At 42.2% G+C, this 17,773-nt stretch overlaps 3 protein-coding genes across 4 annotated transcripts in view; 1 reads left to right on the forward strand and 2 right to left on the reverse strand.

The window, feature by feature from the left end:
• The window catches only part of mipol1 (mirror-image polydactyly 1), a 31,053-nt gene extending 26,395 nt beyond the window's left edge, over window positions 1-4,658 (forward strand). Inside the window, exon 14 of one of the 2 annotated variants that reach the window (XM_068339704.1) lies at window positions 3,829-4,658. The gene's annotated coding sequence lies outside the window, so the exon portion shown is untranslated. The remainder of the gene's footprint in view (window positions 1-3,828) is intronic. The other variant, XM_068339705.1, reaches the window with a different exon arrangement.
• A 2,987-nt stretch (window positions 4,659-7,645) lies between these two features.
• On the reverse strand, window positions 7,646-11,389 carry foxa1 (forkhead box A1). The gene is made up of 2 exons (XM_068339417.1): window positions 11,324-11,389; window positions 7,646-8,794 (listed from the first exon to the last, which is right to left on the reverse strand). Exons 1-2 carry the CDS (start codon window positions 11,387-11,389, stop codon window positions 7,646-7,648), a joined length of 1,215 nt encoding a protein of 404 aa, XP_068195518.1.
• Window positions 11,390-15,291: 3,902 nt separating this feature from the next.
• sstr1a (somatostatin receptor 1a) lies at window positions 15,292-17,764 on the reverse strand. Its single transcript, XM_068338165.1, has one exon. The coding sequence runs from the start codon at window positions 17,379-17,381 to the stop codon at window positions 16,257-16,259; it is 1,125 nt and encodes a 374-aa protein (XP_068194266.1). The 5' UTR covers window positions 17,382-17,764; the 3' UTR covers window positions 15,292-16,256.
• Between the last annotated feature and the right edge of the window lie 9 nt (window positions 17,765-17,773).

A 17,773-nucleotide genomic window follows, 5' to 3' on the forward strand; every position in this document is an offset into this window, starting at 1 on the left:
TGTGTGTGTGTGTGTGTGTGTGTGTGTGTGTGTGTGTGTGTGTGTGTGTGTGTGTGTGTGTGTGTGTGTGTGTGTGTGTGTGTGTGTGTGTGTGAGAGAGAGAGAGAGAATTTAAATTGTTTAAATATTCCCAATATATGAATCATCCAATCAGGTTGATGCTTGAGCTACGGACCAATGGCGTCCTTCCCTCACATGTTTAATATACGAGAACCAGTATATAAATTGATTAGATCTGTTATAAATCGATAGCTGATAGGAGCTGAGATACATGAACACGTTCAACACAGACGATAAAAGAGGAAATGAAAATCATCTCTTCTGTGGAAAACTTTATTTTAAATCTACAAACAAACTTGAGTCAGAATTTTAATTTAATGAAATCAAAACTATTGATTCCATATCATCATGAAGGAGGAGGAGGAGGAGGAGGAGGAGGAGGAGGAGGAGGAGGAGGAGGTCAGGCTTTAGCTCAGAACATCCTTCAGCCGCCTGAAACTTTTCTGTGAACTGAACTGAACAACAACCATGACATCGCTGCCATTTACCCCCCCAGCCCCTGAATGCCCCCGTCTGTAGCCAAGCCCCCCCACACACACACCTCACTCCCACCCGATCATCTCACCACCACACAAAGCTCTAATAAACTTCCTCCGTATCATTTTTAATGGAAAGGCAGCTGCTGCCCCCCCACCCCTCTGCCTGTCGGTCTCCCCCCCCCCCTCTCTCCACTTTGATCGTCCTCCTCTCTCCTCTTTTCTTCTGATTCTGATTCTGGAGGGGATTTCTTTGCTCTTTTCGTTGGTCGAGCACAATTGTGTTATTGGAGATAATTAATTCCAATCCCCATCAAAAGGCATTAGTGGCCCCGGGGCCCCCGTTCCTGGCTTTCTAGTGGGGGGAATGAAAGGCAGGGGGAAGAAAGAGGCCGAGGGCCGCCGTATTGTGGATGACATTTTCCTCCATAAGGCGTGATTGGAGAGAAGAGGGGCCGAAGGCTTTACTCAAATGATGCCGGGGGCCCCGCGGTTACCTCCGCTGCCGCCGGAGGGCCCCGAGCGGAGCCGCTCCGCCCCGCCGGGAACATATGGCTCGTATTACAGCAGACTGGGTGGCAGTGGGACCCGTTAGAGCTTCATCTGACCGCAGCAAAACAACACGGCAATCATTTGGACAGAAAATCTTGATTTTACCAATTTTTATTCAAATTAAAAAATAAATAAATTAATACATTTAATTTTCCCAAATCTGATGTCATTTTATCATTTCACTTTTTCTTTAGTAAAATCTATTTCTACTAATTTTTTAGGAAACGATTAATAACCCCGTCATCACAGCTGACGACACAAAATTTACTTTTCAAATTTACCTTTTTTTTCAATAAAATATCAGAATTTCATGAAAAACGTTCAACTTTTCAGGCCGGACAGATTCAAGAGTCCGAAACGGATCAATTCTGATCCACAAATTCACAAATATGAACGTCATGATTAGAAATATGAGAAGTTTGTTTGGATCCAGCGAGTCAAAGCTTTAGTCCATCTGCTCTCATTGAAATCTCTTCTTCTGTCATCCGAATAAAAAAAACAATCTTTTATTTTAGACATTTCAAAAAGGAAATGTAGAAACCTGCTGATGATGGATGAACAGAACAACAAAGGGAAACTACTTCTGATCATTTAAAGACTTCTTTATCCAACATTTCGTTATCAATAATCAATATGTGTTTCAAATAAAAGTTCATGAATTTGAATTTTCATGATTATAACATTTTTAGCATTTTTCCAGCCGATATCAGGTTTAGTTTTGGGTTGTTTTTTTAAGTTTTAAGAGGTGAATTATGAGTTTCAGGAAATCTGGTTGAGTCCCTCACGAGTTCTTCTGTCCAACACAAGTCCTTCTGTCCAACACGAGTTCTTCTGTCCAACACGAGTCCTCCCTTTTTCATTGTTCCTGTAGATTTCAGTTTCAATGTTTGTTTTACACAAATTTCAGAATACCTGGACGAGGCCTGCTTTCTCACTCGAGTCCCTCTGTCCAACCCGAGTCCTTCTATATAACACGAGTCCTTCCATCTAATGGATTTTTTCCATCTGTAGCAGTGTTTAACTATCCTCTTAGTCATCTTGTATTGCATACATCTCATCTTTGTTCACTCAAGTCAGCATCTCAACAAATATAAATGAAATATTTCTAACTTGATCCTTTATAAAATGGTTTTCGTCTTGTTCCCACAGGATCATTAATAAGAATTTATTAATATGTTTTTGGTAGATTTATGTCTTGTTGATCCAACTTGTCGCTATGAAAACTGTCCTGTTGACATGAGTTATTATAATGTTTCCACCATTTTTAATCTTGTTTGCACCATATTTACATCTTCACGCGACTTCTCTTGTGACACAGGTTGTCGTCTTGTTGGTTTCTCAGGGAATGATTCTGTTTTGTTCTTATTATCGTAAGAACATTATCGTATTTTGTACGAGTTTTCATCTTGTTCACATAAATCATCGTGTTTGCACAAGAAATGATCTTCTTCCCACAATTCCTGCGCCTTGTTTACGTTAATTCTTTTGTTCGTGTGAGAGTTACGGCTTGTTTACACAAATTATTATTTTGTTTTCAAAAGATTTATCTATATTTTTGCATAAGTAATTATTTGTTTGACAAGATTTGTCTCACGGGGTGAACTGAATTTTTATATAATCCTGCTCTAGGTGTGTTGTGATGAGAAAATCAAGCTGGAGATATGAGGCTTTAACAGTAAACAGTTGTGTGTGTGTGTGTGTGTGTGTGTGTGTGTGTGTGTGTGTGTGTGTGTGTGTGTGTGTGTGTGTGTGTGTGTGTGTGTGTGTGTGTGTGTGTGTGTGTAATTCTACGTACAGGCTTAATGTATTTTTTTTATTCTTCATTCTATTCATATAATTTTATTCTGATAAAAGGCTCCTCCACAATAAAAGCTTCTGTTTGTTTAAATGATGAAGGTCATCGTCAGTAAAACGACAATAAGCAGCTGATCCACGGACAAATCAAATGTCACTCGACACGTTTCGTTTTCACCAGTCAGCAGCAGAGGATTTACTCCTGTCAGATGTCAGTGAACGCATCACGTTAAAATAAAACATCTTTGTTCTCGTTGAAATATTCAGCTTTATCACCAGCAAATTTTATCATGAAAAAAAATGAAGAGTCTGCAGCTGCAGGAGTAAAATTAATACTTATTTTATTATATAATAGTTTAAGTACGTATATTACATTTGTATTGATATATAGTGGTTTTAATTATTTAATAAGAATGGTATCGCTTTTATTTATTGCTCTCCAACAAAGTAAAAGCTGACAAATAAAAATTGATTCCAGCAAATAATGAAATTTATTCGTCATGCAACTTCATTTGTGTTTGTTTCTTTTCTATTTATTATTCCCTTTAACATTTAGATCCAAATATTTTGCAGAACGCGGAACCAAACATTAAAAGATTTTGACGTGACAGCTTCCTGTCGTCGATAAGGGTTCAAAATTAAACACAAATATTTTAATTATATAACGGAATGTTTTTGCTTTGTTTGTATATTTTTAAAAAAATGTCTATTCTAATAAATATATTTATTTTCCGTAAGAAGAAATGGAACATTTTGACTCTTAAGCCATTTATATTCCGGGTCTGTGTCAGCAGCCGCTCCTGCGGGCTCCGTGTCTCCGTCTCTGGGATCATGTCGGCGTATAATTAGCGGATAATTGGAGAATAATTAAAGACATTTGCGGCTCTGCGGCCAAAATGTGTTAAAAAGCTTCAGATCAAAGTGAAATCTGTCGGGATGTGTTCAGGTTCACGGAGCGGCGGCGGAGGTTACGGCCCACAAAGACGCCAGAAATCCGGCGACAGCGGCGGCGCTTTGAGGCGCGTTTACGCCGCAGGAGGTTCATCGTGTTCGGCTTATTCAGCCGCCTGTCGGAGGAGGGAGAGCCGAGACGGAGCCGAGTGCTGCCGGCCGGACCCGAACCCGAGCGGCGAGGACGGAAGACCAGGAACCAACGAAGAAGAATTTTATTTTTTTATTTTTTATTTTTTTATTTTAAATGAAAAAACAACATGAAAACCAAAATATGTTTTATATTAAAGAGAGTCGTTTGATAATGTAATATCGATAAATTCAGAAAAATGTGTTTTTTTGTGAGTTCTAAACACAAATATGTTAATTATATAAACAGGTTTGTGATCTACTTCCGGTTCTGGTGTGTTTACATCAGGGGTTGGAACACCCGCAGGCGCGTGACATGCGTGGATCTCACGCGACATTTGAAAGAAAAAACAACAACAACAAGAAACAACAAACAGGAAATTAAATTTGTTTTTAACATAATTCAGCTGTTTGCTGAGTCAGCATTCGGTAATCAATAAGAGGAAATATTGATAAGATGAATCGCTGACCATCAGAACCAAATGCGGGTCGAAGCTATGAGTTCTAGTTCAGTATTCTGGATATAAACAAACACAATGAATGAAATAAAACTCTTAATGCTCAAAAGTTTTTTTTAATCAATTGTTCGATTATTCAACTTCCGTCAGATGAGGTCTGGGTTGCCAGGTTTGTTCGAATTTACACAAAACCCGTGGGAAAAAAGACAATTTTAAAAGAATAAACAATGAATAACAGCGTTCTTGAAATTAATGAGGTGGAAACTGATATTTTTAGTCTTTTTAATTAAATGCGTGTTAAAATTATTTCAATGTTCTTTTGATTTAATGTTTTAGAACTGCTCTAATGATCAATGACGAAACCATCAGACGAATAAAGTGATTGATCGGGAATAATCAGGAAATGGTAAAAAATAAAAAGTGAACAAGAGTTACAGGAAAAAAAACTTGAGATGTGATCAATTAAAAGAACTGAACACCAAATCGATGTGTTTCCATGTTTTATTTGAAAATGACACAATAAGTTAAGAACATGCAGCAGAGTCGAAAACCCAGAAACACACAACGGGGGTGGGGTGGGGGGGGTAATTCCTTCATCCTTCCTCATATCATTACTGTACTTTCTTCCTCCCTCTCCTACACACCTGGTGGAGGATGATGAAGAGGACGAAGAGCAGGTCAGTGTTCAATAAAAGGTTTTTTTTCCAGAAAAGAGAAGAAGGTGACGACCTTCCTCTTCATTCATGCACACCGTAATAATAATCAATAATCAATGATGGAGAGTTACAAACACAGAGAGGGCGTTAACAACGTACAGGAAACGGAAACGGACAGGAAACGGTTTCTCCTTTTACACACAGAGTGAGAGATCGAACAAAGATCCTAAACTCTCCTCACTGAATTTTGAGGCTTTCGGGCTGATTGATTCTAATCTTATTGGAAGTTTGTTTTTCTGCCAATTTTATGCTTCAGCGATTAAAAAATGTTCCATTAGTAAAAATAAATAAAAGTTTCCTCCACCTTCTCAATCCTGAGAATCATTTGCAGGATGAACAATTTTAATCAGATGTGAAATTTTGTTGAAAATAATTAATTGATATATTAATTATCTAGGAAGCTTTCAGGGATTCAAAACAAGATGAATTCTCCTTTATCAGAATGATTATAGAAAAACTCAGATTATTTAATAATTTACACATGGAAAAAAATTTAATTGTCACTCAGATATCAGTTTTTGAAAACAAAAATGTTTATAGTGTGAAGGTAGCTCACATTTAACAACAGAAGACATTCAGCTGTGACTTCAGAATGAGAAAAACTCAAAATGTCCCTTTTCTCATTTTATTTTACCTATCTTGACTTTATTTTTCATCGACCAGAACCTTAACCAGTAAAAGTTCTGTAAAACTTTCAGAACCAGATCAGACCAGTTAAAGCAAACAGAATAGTTTTACTGGTCTGGTCCACGTGGTTCTGGAATCAAGAAGCAGGACCAGTTAGACATGAATGAGAACCAGTTCATTCTGTCATTAATTAGTGAATTAAATTTTATCAACTTTTCCACAAAACAAGAATTAAAGTCACAATGAAATAATTCTGTTTTTTCTTCTTTATTTTCTCACAAAAAGGTCCAGAATTTGGATTGAAATCAGAAGAATAACACAAAACTCTTCTGATTTCATATTTAGCAAATTCATTTTAAGAATATCATGTTTTTATAATGACAATAAATATTTAATATTTTTCTCTTTCAGACTGTTTCCGTCTGGATCTACATGAGGGCCCTGATTTATCAATACAGAATCAATAACAGAATAAAACTGATCATCGGCATCTATTTTGTGTAACCAATGTTGACATTTTTTTCCCCTCTTTTTCTAAATACAAAAAAGTTTTGAAGACAAATTAATTCTCAAAGTGACAAAATAGTTTCAGCACCAATGTGAAAAGAATCGTCATAAACTTTCCTGAGAATCAATAAAAAGCCCAGATCAATAGATTTGATTTTTCTTAGCAGTTAAAACATCAAACGGTGAGAAAGTGATCAAAACATTTACCGAGATAAACACAACGACAAACAGCGAGGCGGGAAAATGTGTGTGTGTCATTTGTGTGAACTGACCCTTTAAATCAAAAGCCTGTGATGTCTGCGGGGGTTTCTCCCTCTGAGGGTCGCGACCCCCCCGGAGGTCAGCGGTGAGGCAGACGAGGTCGTGGGAGAAATAAACCCTCCTCAAATTTGTGATCAAAATACTGGAATTATAATTATTAATCTGTCACCGTGACAACCTCAGCACCATCATCACCAGGTGACCTTTGACCTTTAAATCTTCACAGGCTAAATCTCAAAAAGGAAAAAAGGAAAATAACTCCTGAAATATTCGACTCAGGTTAGATTTTAAATCAGTGGTTCCAGACTGCAAATTTTTTTTTACACGTTTTCTCCAATTACATGTCGCTTCTACAAGAATTAATCGTTTTTGTGCCTCTAAATATTCAAATATGATCAGAACAATCTGATTGGACGTCAAGGAAGTTTTACTGAAATGGATCAAATATTAAAAGTTGAAAATTCTCTCAGAACTCGATTTGACGGAACAAGAAATATCCTAAAAAATGACAGTGCAGGAATAAACGACAGCTGAATGTAGTTTGCGTGTGCAATGCATGATGGTAGTTGGAGTTTAATTCACGTCCTGTCTTGTTGGACACGTTCCTGACCTCGTTGGGTTTCTAGAAGCCTGACTTTTAAAATCATCTCTCAGTTTTATTTCATAGATTTTAGCTGCTTTGCTTTTACAGTGTAAAAACGTTCTGTCATCAGAACCGGTCGATGTCCAAAGATGAGGAATTTTAAATGAAATGTACATAAAAGTCATAAAATCGTACATTCTGTAGATACTTGTGGGTGGGAACCACTGACTTATGACCCTGAACTGGACCTGGCTCCTGGACTCTGATGATCCTGGTCTGACGTCTCAGCCTGAAACCTTATTTCTGACCGATTCTGTGTGTAAAAGGAGAACACAGACCTGGGATCAGTTTAAGAGGGTTCAGGTGTTTCTTTGTGTCCTGGGGAGGGGGTTGGGGGGGTGTTATGGGGGGGTGTCACAGTGCAGGAGTTCAGTTCAGACTCGATCCGAATCAGCGGTTTCACAGTCAGACAGGAAGTCCAGGACGGCTGCATGCAAAGAGTACGAGTCCGAACAGGAAGTGCATTGGGTACTACGAAGTGTTCAGAAGGGGTCTGGGGTACACTCCCTGGTAGTAGGACGCCTCTAGAGAATCCATGGTCCTCCCCCCAAGGCCGGACGCCCCCCCAGCGCCGTAGGAGGAGTACTGCAGCGCCTCGTAGGCCTTCAGGTCCAGTTTGTGCTGCTGCTCTGAAGAAGACATTAAATTGTTAATGGAGAACGGGTGGTTGAAGGAGTAATGGGGGTCTCCTTTGAGGTGCAGCTGGGACTCGTGCGCCATGGAGTGGGGGGGCAACGACAGGGAGGACAAGAGATGGGACCCTGACACCTTCAGGTCCGACACCCCACCGACTCCTCCTCGTAGGTCCAGACCCGGAGGTGAGGTGGCCTGGCTGGAGGAGGGCAGGGAGGAAGAGTCCAGGACTCCCGGGGGCTTCATGGAGTCCTCTGAAGGGGACGCTCCCCCTCCCTGCTCCTTCCTGCCCTCGGACTTGGGCGACATCTTCTTGTCGCACTTGAACCTCTTCTGGCGGCGCAGGTAGCAGCCGTTCTCAAACATGTTCCCGGAGTCCGGGTGCAGGGTCCAGTAGGAGCCCTTCCCCGGTTTGTCCGGCGAGCGCGACACCTTGACGAAGCAGTCGTTGAAGGACAGCGAGTGGCGGATGGAGTTCTGCCACCGCTGCTGGTTCTGCCGGTAGTACGGGAACAGGTCCATGATCCACTGGTAGATCTCGCTCAGCGTCAGCATCTTGCTGGGCGCCTGCTGTATCGCCATGGTGATGAGGGAGATGTAGGAGTAGGGGGGTTTGGCGTGCGGGTAGCTCCGTCTGAAAGCCTTGTTGTCACGTCCGCGGTTCAGGCCACCGCCGCCGTATGCCATGCTGGGGCTCATAGTGGGACTCATGCCCCCGTAGGGGTTCAGACCCATTGAGGCCTGTTGGGCAGACACCGAGCTCATACTGGACGGGCTCAGAGCCCCACCCATTGAGGCCACGCCCCCACCGAGTCCTGACATGGCAGCTGGAGTGGAGGCACCCATCCCCCCCACATGGGCGGGGCTCAGACCGGTCCCACTGTACGACATGTTGAAGGAGCCTGATGTGGTCCCACCGCTGGACATGTACCCCGACATGGAGCCGAGACCAGAACCCATCCCACCGCCCGCCATCGGAGAGTACATCTGCAGAGAGACCAGAGACTGTTAGACCAGAACCAGGAACACCTGACCAGAGCCAGTCAGTCAACAACAAGTTGGACCAGAACCAATAACACCAGACCAGAACCAGTCCGTCAAGAATATGTCAGACCGTACCCAACCCTATCATTGGAGAGACCAGAGTAAGTCCAGGAAGGCCAGACCAGGACCCATCCCAAGGGTAGACCCCAAACCGTTTAGACCAGATTCAAAACCTGTTAGGCCAGACCTAAAAGCAGGTAAACCATCATTTAAAAAAATCAAAACCGCTTCTGATTGCTGGGATGTTGGGATGAATCCAAATAGAACCAGATGAACCAGAGCAGAACAGAACCAGTGTGAACAGAAGACGTTACTGGTGTCTTTGTTCTGGTTCTGCAGTAATCTAAATGATTGCAGCAAAACCAGCAGGACCCGATCAAACACAACGAGTCCAGATTAAAGAGCGCACCCAGTCAGACCAGAACCAGGACCAGTTAAATCAGATTAGGGCAAGTGGAAGTCCCCACAACACCAGTCATGGTATGAACCCAACAGACCAGAACCAGATAAATCCAGGTGTAAATTCACCTGTTGTTCTTCATTCAAATGAGATTAAACCAGTTCAGGTCCACACACACCAGTAAAGAAACTGGATTAAAATGTTTCTGCAGAAAATATAGATTCTTTAAACTTTATTTTTGGAAATTATTCTGGGGGGGGGGGGTCCCCCAGTGTTTTATGTTTTTATTTTTGTCCTCCAGGCTTGATGCCGGCCTACACTGTGATGACAGAAACCATTAAAACCAGTTCCTGATTAGGTCCAGACTGGTCTAACAGCATCACACTGATTTGATTGATTGATTCAAGCATTTATTAAAGACGTTTGATAAATCAGTTTTTAACTTTACAAAGTAATTCTTTGTGGATAAATATTCAGGCTATAATTGACATCAGTAAATATGATTTCATTACATATCAATTTGTTAAACCAATAAATGTGTTTATGTTTAGCATGAAAATATGATTTAAATTGATTAACACTTAAAATTAAATCACTACACATATTGATAATAAATCTTATCATCTCTGGATGGAAATTAATGAACGTGTTCACTGATTTCCTTTCTTTTCTTATTTTAATTGTAATTTTTCAGGTATAAATTAATTGTTTTTCTGTTTCAGGAGATTTTTAACTCCTTCAAACACATTTAAATTAAAAAAAAAAAAATCAAAAGATGTGGATCGAGTGAAATTTGACAAATGATTCCCTTAACTTCAAACTTCGATCATTAATCAGATCACAGGCGGGTCATTTTCTTCCTGTCTTTATTTTATTCATTTCATCAGAAAAGTTTTACTCGCCACCTTAAATTTGTTAAAATGATTTAATGGTAATATCTATGGATTGTTTTTCTTTTTATTTGCGCCATTTTTTCTCCTCAGAAGAACGAAAATCATAAATATATCAAATAACTAATTATACATTAAACACAATAAATTCTGACCTAATCTTTAAATTATAAATATTTTTTTTCATGAAGCTACTTCTTTCAACAAGAGCTCAAATTTAATTTACTTTCTTAAATTAAGAAACAGAACAAAAATAAACCATAAATATTTTATACTTTAACACAAGCTAATTAGAATTTAAGTTCTTTGTCAAATAATCAGATAAGACATAATAGAGGATTTTTCACCTATAATGTTTGATGTAAATAAAATTGTAATTTAAAGATGGAAACAATCAGATTGTGATCATTTGATATTTTTATTTACAGTTTTTTTTAATATGAAATCTTCCTCAACTTCTCACTGCGTTTATGTTCAAATGTTTAATTTGACCTGAATCTGTTCAAACATTTAATCCGTCAGATTAATATAATAATATTACTAATACAGCTGTTCATCTCCACAGGCGTTCTTTTCTTTTCTTCTCCTCTCTTTTCTTTTACACATATTTAAATTCTACGTAAATAATAAGACAATTAATTACAAAAAAGATAACAGGCTTAACCTTTAAGATCCATCCCGGGCCGAATTTGGACACCTTTGGTTTAGATCTCGTTGGTAATGGTCGAAAAACTGACTGTAAAATTCTTATTTTAATAAGATTACAGGAAAAAAAAGAAAAGAAAAAGGAAGTTTATTCTGAATCTGAATCCGTTTCATTCACGGATTTATTTCATTCGTTCGAATTTCTCTCCTGTAAATAATCCTCAAATTTAAATACATTTTACTTTTAGCTGATTGGTATTTACGCGCTGCAGAATTAACTAATAAATTAACTAATAATAAATTAACTAATAAACGAATAAACAGATAAACTGTCACATCCACTCGGAAACATCAGGAAATAATCAAAATAAATTGCGCGTCTCAGAATCTCAACTTTTACGCTCGACCACAAAACTTCCCTGAATTTTCTGCCTTGGACTCGGACTCATCGGGACCTGATCCGGATCGGTTGACCCGGGTCTGACACCTTCACACTGCCGGCTAAAGCAGCGGTAACGCGGGCGGAGTGTGACCGACCTCCTCGCTGTAGTAACCGCTCCAGTCCGGGGCTTCGTGTCCTTCCATCTTCACCGTACCGAGCATGACGAGAACCCGCAGCCGGATCCTGCAGGTCCCGGTCCCGTTCCGCTGCTCCTGACCCGGATGTGTGCGGTCTGTGCGGGTCCTGGTCCGGGAGGAAGCCGCTGGAGGCGAGTCGAACCGGGTCAGCAGGAGAAGAGAGGCAGAGTGTTAATGAGGAGGAGGTGACGATGACCTGTGGACTGACGTGATCGTCCTCCTCCTTCAGGTCCACCCCTCCAGGTCTCATCTCCTCCTCCAGCACACACACACACACACACACACACACACACACACACACACACACACACACACACACACACACACACACACACACACACACACACACACACACACACACACACACACACACACACACACGCAAGATGACGCATGAAAGCAGCAATAATTACCAGGTTAGAGGTTTAAAAAAAATCGTTTAATTTAGTCAATTTCAAGTTATTTAACTTTTTTTTTAAATCAAAGTGATTTAATTTTCAGTAGAACTCAAACTCAACTCTCACCTTTAATCACATAAAGTCTCATCCAGAGTCTCACAAATCTGTAACCATCATTTAAAAGACAGAAACATTTATTTATCATATTTCTGCAACAGAATCCAACCGGGTCGGTTCTGACCCGGTTCCGGGCCCCCTTGCAGACCTTCATGGAAATCTGTTCCCTGTTTCACTCAGTCATGACGTCATCGGCTTGAACACAACAGCCTGATTTAAATTAAATGGACAGATTAAAACAAACATAAAGATCACAGACATGCTTTAAAAAAAACACAGATATTAATTCCAGATTCATGTCGTTTGTCATCGTTCAGGGATTTAACAGGAATAAAGTAGATCTGAAGGAATAAACTGGAATTAGAGACACTTTTTATTTTTCTGGGACATAAAAAAATTTGAATTTCTTCTTAGAATATCTAAACAACATAATTAACGAGTTCATAAATGCATTCATTATATCACAAATTAATGGAATCCGTTAACGATCAACTTCAAAACCTTAGAATGTTATCAGAAATATTTAGACAAAAATAAGACAAAAAACCCCCAAATTGAACCGAATCATCTCATAAATTATTTTAAATATGGAGGGAATCCTTTATAATATTGATATGAAATATGGATTTTAAATAAAAATTCCATCACAGGTCAGATTATAATCAGTTCCTGGTTTTATTTTTTTAAATAATCTATTTGTTTGTTTGTTTGTTTGTTGTGGACTGCTTCCGGTCTGGGTCTTTTAATCTGAAGGAGTAACAGAGCAGAATAAGTGATCACTGCCCACCATTATCACGCTGGATTAACGGGATGATCCACGGGATTAAAGGAGCCTTACGCCAAAACACTGAGAGGAGAAGAGGAGCGGGTCCGACGACTTTATTTACCAAAACCGCTCTGGAGAAACGCCTTCAGACACACGAACAACAACAAACAGGAACCGGTTTGAACTTTATCTTAAACTAAACCTGGACTGACACCCCTCCTCTGAAACCCAGTTGGACTCGCACTTCCCTGGTTGTTCAGTTCTTAAAGTTTTGGACTTGGAGAAAAGATCACATGACCTCACTGTGAAGATCTAGACGAGCCAGAACCTGAAGGTTCTTTAGCTTCTGCTCAGTAAATATTCTTATCATTATAATCCAGACCAGAGGTGAAAGGAAAGATGTGGAACAAGAGCTTTGCAGCACATTTCAGAACCAGATGGACCTTGGATGTGGACTTGGGGCCCAGTTAGGCCAGGATTAAGAGCTTTACCGCAGAACTGTTGACTCTACTGGATTTAAGAGGCAGAAAACATTTGGCAGCAAATTGGTTCTGGATCCAATTGGGGGGGGCCCACGTTCACTGATCTGTGCTGAATCAGGTCCATTTTGGCCGGTTTCTGGTCCAGAGGAACTGGCTCACCTCTTGCCCCCCCCACGGGGCCAGAAGGAGCCTGACTTTAATTTACGATGATGTTTGCCTCGGTTGAAGACTGGAAGTCGTCGCGGTTCTGTTATGACCTCACGGGGAGTTTGGGGGGGTTCAACGCGGCGCATGGACAATAAATCCTGTTTCCTTCACGCTAAAAGCTCCTCGGTAATAATTATGCTGTTACTGCAGAGGCTGACTCACCTGTCACCTGTCCATGACCTCCACACACAGACTGAGAGACTCCACCAGACGTTCTCCACCCACGACTCCAAACCATCCGGTTCCACCCCAGAAACCCCCCCCCATCCAGAACCAGAACATCAAGTGAAAAATAGTTTGGTGACATCAGACAGTTTTCAGTCACCTTCATTAGACATGATCTGAAAAATAAAGAACGTAAGACGTGAGAGGAAGTGATTCACTGTCATCGGTGGATAAACATGAGCAACCGCAGGGTCATCACACCGGAACAGGGTGTGTAGCTGTCACACACACACACACACACACACACACACACACACACACACACACACACACACACACACACACACACACACACACACACACACACACACACACACACACACACACACACACACACACAGTGTTGCAACGTGCCATTCGTGTGAACTTTTCAACTCTTGTTTCATCAGAACACACACTCACACACACACACACACACACACACACATTCACACACACGACAATACACAGCTACATACAGTACACACAGAAGAACAGCAACACGCAACTACACACTGACAGTATTTTAGGTGATTTTACCTGAGGATGGAATTTTTTGGCGTCTCAATTGAGCGTCAGTATCATAACACATGACCTGTGACGTCACGCCCAGTCTTAGCTCAGACTACAATACCCATGGAAACCACGCCTGTCTCTTTCACATAAATCAGGTGTTAAATGAATTTAATAATTCGTGTTTTAATGTGAGTCGTCTGAAACTGTGTTGTTGTAGTTGTTGTAGTAGTAGTTGTTGTTGTTGTTGTTGTTTTTTAACGCCCGGTTTGGGTTCGTCTGAATAGTCTGTTTCTGTTCGTAGGTGGATGCCGCCCCCTGCTGGTTACTTTAATTACAGCAGATTTCTGTGTCCCTCTAAATTCAGTCCGGCTTTTCCCTTTCCGGTTTAGCGCTTCTTTACGTAAAACTACGTTACCCAGAATCCACCTGCCTGTAATCCACTAGTTGTACCGAGTTTCTTCTGTTGCCACAAGATGGCGCTAAAACAAAGAGAACCACAAACACACCCAGTTTTTTCCAGTCAGTTCTAGACGGTTTGGTTCCTGATAAACGTTTCGATTTGTCACGTGATCAGTTATACATACTGTATAAATTAATCAATACTTAACAAAATATTAGACAAGTGATGAATCTATTTCCGGTGAGCGAATATAAATAATACAAGTTTATTCAAAAGAACCGGACTGTTTGTCACGTGACCTTAAATTGCCGGTGAAGTGACGTCACTGCGATAAGAAAAATCAACAGCCGCGCGACGTAGCTTCAGTTTGTCCTTACCTGTCACGTGCGTACGGTCGCTGTCAAAGTAATCTGATTACAGTCGAACCACGTGACCAAACTGATTTTCTAATCAGCTGATAACAGGATGGCAGAACTCAGAGATCAGCTCCGGGGATGAGATTGGAGCGCAAATCCTCGGATTTGATCAGCTTTTCTCATCGACATTATTGATCCTCAACTGATTCGGGTCATCTTCATCAGAGATGAAGCATCATCTTCATCAGATTAACAGAATCCCTGCTCATCCTCATCACGACGTCACGTCGCTCCATCCGGTATAAAAGTGATCGGAAAAAAAAAGTCAAGGATGTGAAAATAAAAACTCCCATGGTGCATTTCACACGATCAGGCTGTAGATTCTGGAACAGATTCATACAATTCTTGAAGAATTTTAATTTTATTTTCAAATAAAGTAATATGTAAAGCAAATTTTAATACGTAATTGCATTTTGTTAAGAGACTAACTTTTTAAAATCATGTTTTCAACAATTTTCTTCTGCAATTCCATTTAAAAAAAATGTTTTTGTGTGAAACGAACATCAACAACTGATGAATTAATTTTAGGTTGTTTTGTTTGTGCCTTAGCATTCACCAGAATAAAGCAAAAACATTTCCCAATGGTCATGAGGTCATGGAAATGGAAGGAAAGTTTCGGTGGGGATGAGGGAAAATCTGCCTCTTTTATTGGTAATTTAAAAAAACAACAACTTCACAACACAGAACAACGCAGCGGGACGAGAGACAGCAGACATTCCATCAAAAATCTAGAGAAGCGTTTTACTGTATTTAGCTTCAAAAAGCGTTGCAATCATTGCAACCAATCAGCGTCTCACCCGCACCTGTGATAGTCCCGCCCCTCTCTCTGATTGGCTGAGCGACGGTGCGCTTCAGCAGTGTTCAATCCGCTGATAAAAACCTTTGCATCAAATACTGGAGCTGATTATTTACAATAAGAACTACAATTACAGGTCGACAAAAACAACACTTCTTTTTTTTTAATTTTAATCTGACATCTTATTAGGCAAAAGTGGCGCCACGCCCCCTTTTAACCTGGAAATAATATGAGGAAAAATAAACATCAGCTGTGCGTTTGAAATGTTCCGGATGTCCCGCACCTCCTGGTGTCTCCCCAGTGTGAAGACACTCTCTGTTCGCCACCTCCTTTTCCGCATTAGCCGCTAAATGCTATTTAGCAGCTTTCCGGGTCACGTGTGAACTCATCCGAACCTCAACCCCAGCCGGGCGGTCTGTCTTGACCCAAGTTACACCTTTTGTAGATGTTTTTAATGTTATCACAGAACAGGTGAGGTGAGATAAAGTTTCATCATGAGGAACAGCCATCATTGCGTAAAAGACGCACGTTTTTCCAGGTGCGCGCACAACTCCACCCGAACGTCACCTGAGCACACCCGGATCGGGCATCAGGGCAGGGACACGGCCTGTTCCTGCGCTCTGGGGTTCTCCTCCCCCACGCTGAGCCTGCGGCTCTTCAGCGCCGTGCTGTAGTAGTCCAGATAGTCCAGGGGCTCCTCGGGGGCCTCCATCCACCGCAGACACAGGATCCTCTGGAACGAGCGGCGGAAGTTGTCGCACAGGAACCCGTAGAGCAGCGGGTTGGCGCAGCTGTTGGCGTAACCGAGGACCACGGCCAGCTGGCTGATGGTGGGGTCGTGATGCTGCAGGAAAACGCCCACCAGCTGCACCACGTGGAAGGGCATCCAGCACACCACGAACACGGACACCACCACCGTCACCATCACCGTGATCTTCCTCTCGGACTTCCGGCGCTGCTGCCAGCCGGCCCTGAGCGCCACCCCCCGCAGCTGACTCAGGATCAGCACGTAGCACAGGCAGATGGCGAGCACCGGGAACAGGAACCCCATCAGGAAGGCGTACACGGCGAAAGCCGCCATCCACCTCTGCTCCGGTTCGGGCATCTGCATGTTACACGCCACCGAACCGTCCGAGTTGGGGGCCGTGGAGGAGAAGAGGATGATGGGGAGGATGACCAGGAGGGAGAACATCCACACGCACACGTTCACCAGCTTGGCCACGGTGGGGCGTCGGTACCGGGACGCGCGTAACGGGTGCACCACGGCGATGTAGCGGTCCACGCTGAGCACCGTGAGGCAGTAGATGCTGGTGAACATGTTGATGGCGTCCACGCTCAGCACGACGCGGCACAGCGCGGCTCCGAACGGCCATCTGCGCAACAGCGCGGCGGTAACGACGAACGGCACGCTGAGCATCAGCAGCTCGTCCGCCACCGCCAGGTTGAGGATGTACAGGTTGGTGGCCGTCTTCATCTTGGCGTAACGGAAGATGACGTAGATGACCATGGAGTTCCCGCTCAGACCCACCACACACACCACCGAGTAGATGGAGGAGATGAGAGCCGCGCTGCCCGCGGAGGAATCCTCCCCGCCGGACGCGGAGTCGTTACCGGATCCGTTCAGCAGGAAGAAACCGTCCCCATCCTCCCCCTCCTCCAGGGAGCCCAGAGTGACGGAGAGAGGAGGAAGAGGAGTGGAGGTGTTCAGGTGCATGACAGGAGGTGATGGAGAGACTCATGCGGTAGAAAGAGAAATAACCGCAGATGGATCTGCGCTGCGGCTGCTTCTCCTCAAATGATCCGCTTCGACCGGAGATGCGCTCCGGTTGAGAGGCGGAGAGGGGGGGGGGGGGGGGGGGGAGAGAAAGGGAGAAAGGGAGAAAGGGAGGGAGGGAGGAAGAGGAGCTGCTTGATGAACACGACTCGCACTCAAATTGATTCATGTTCATTATGTTGATTAAATTGTGTCACGCATTTTAGGCGGGAGCTGTTAGTAAATTAAAACAAAAGCAAATCAATGAATCAATAGAGGAGGAAGAGGAGGAGGATGGGAAATAGAGTCCCACAAAGTTTTTAACACCAAAGTAGAGTTGGAGATAAACTTGT

The sequence above is a fragment of the Antennarius striatus genome, chromosome 17 (assembly GCF_040054535.1).
Source record: "Antennarius striatus isolate MH-2024 chromosome 17, ASM4005453v1, whole genome shotgun sequence".
Classification (NCBI taxonomy): domain Eukaryota; kingdom Metazoa; phylum Chordata; class Actinopteri; order Lophiiformes; family Antennariidae; genus Antennarius; species Antennarius striatus.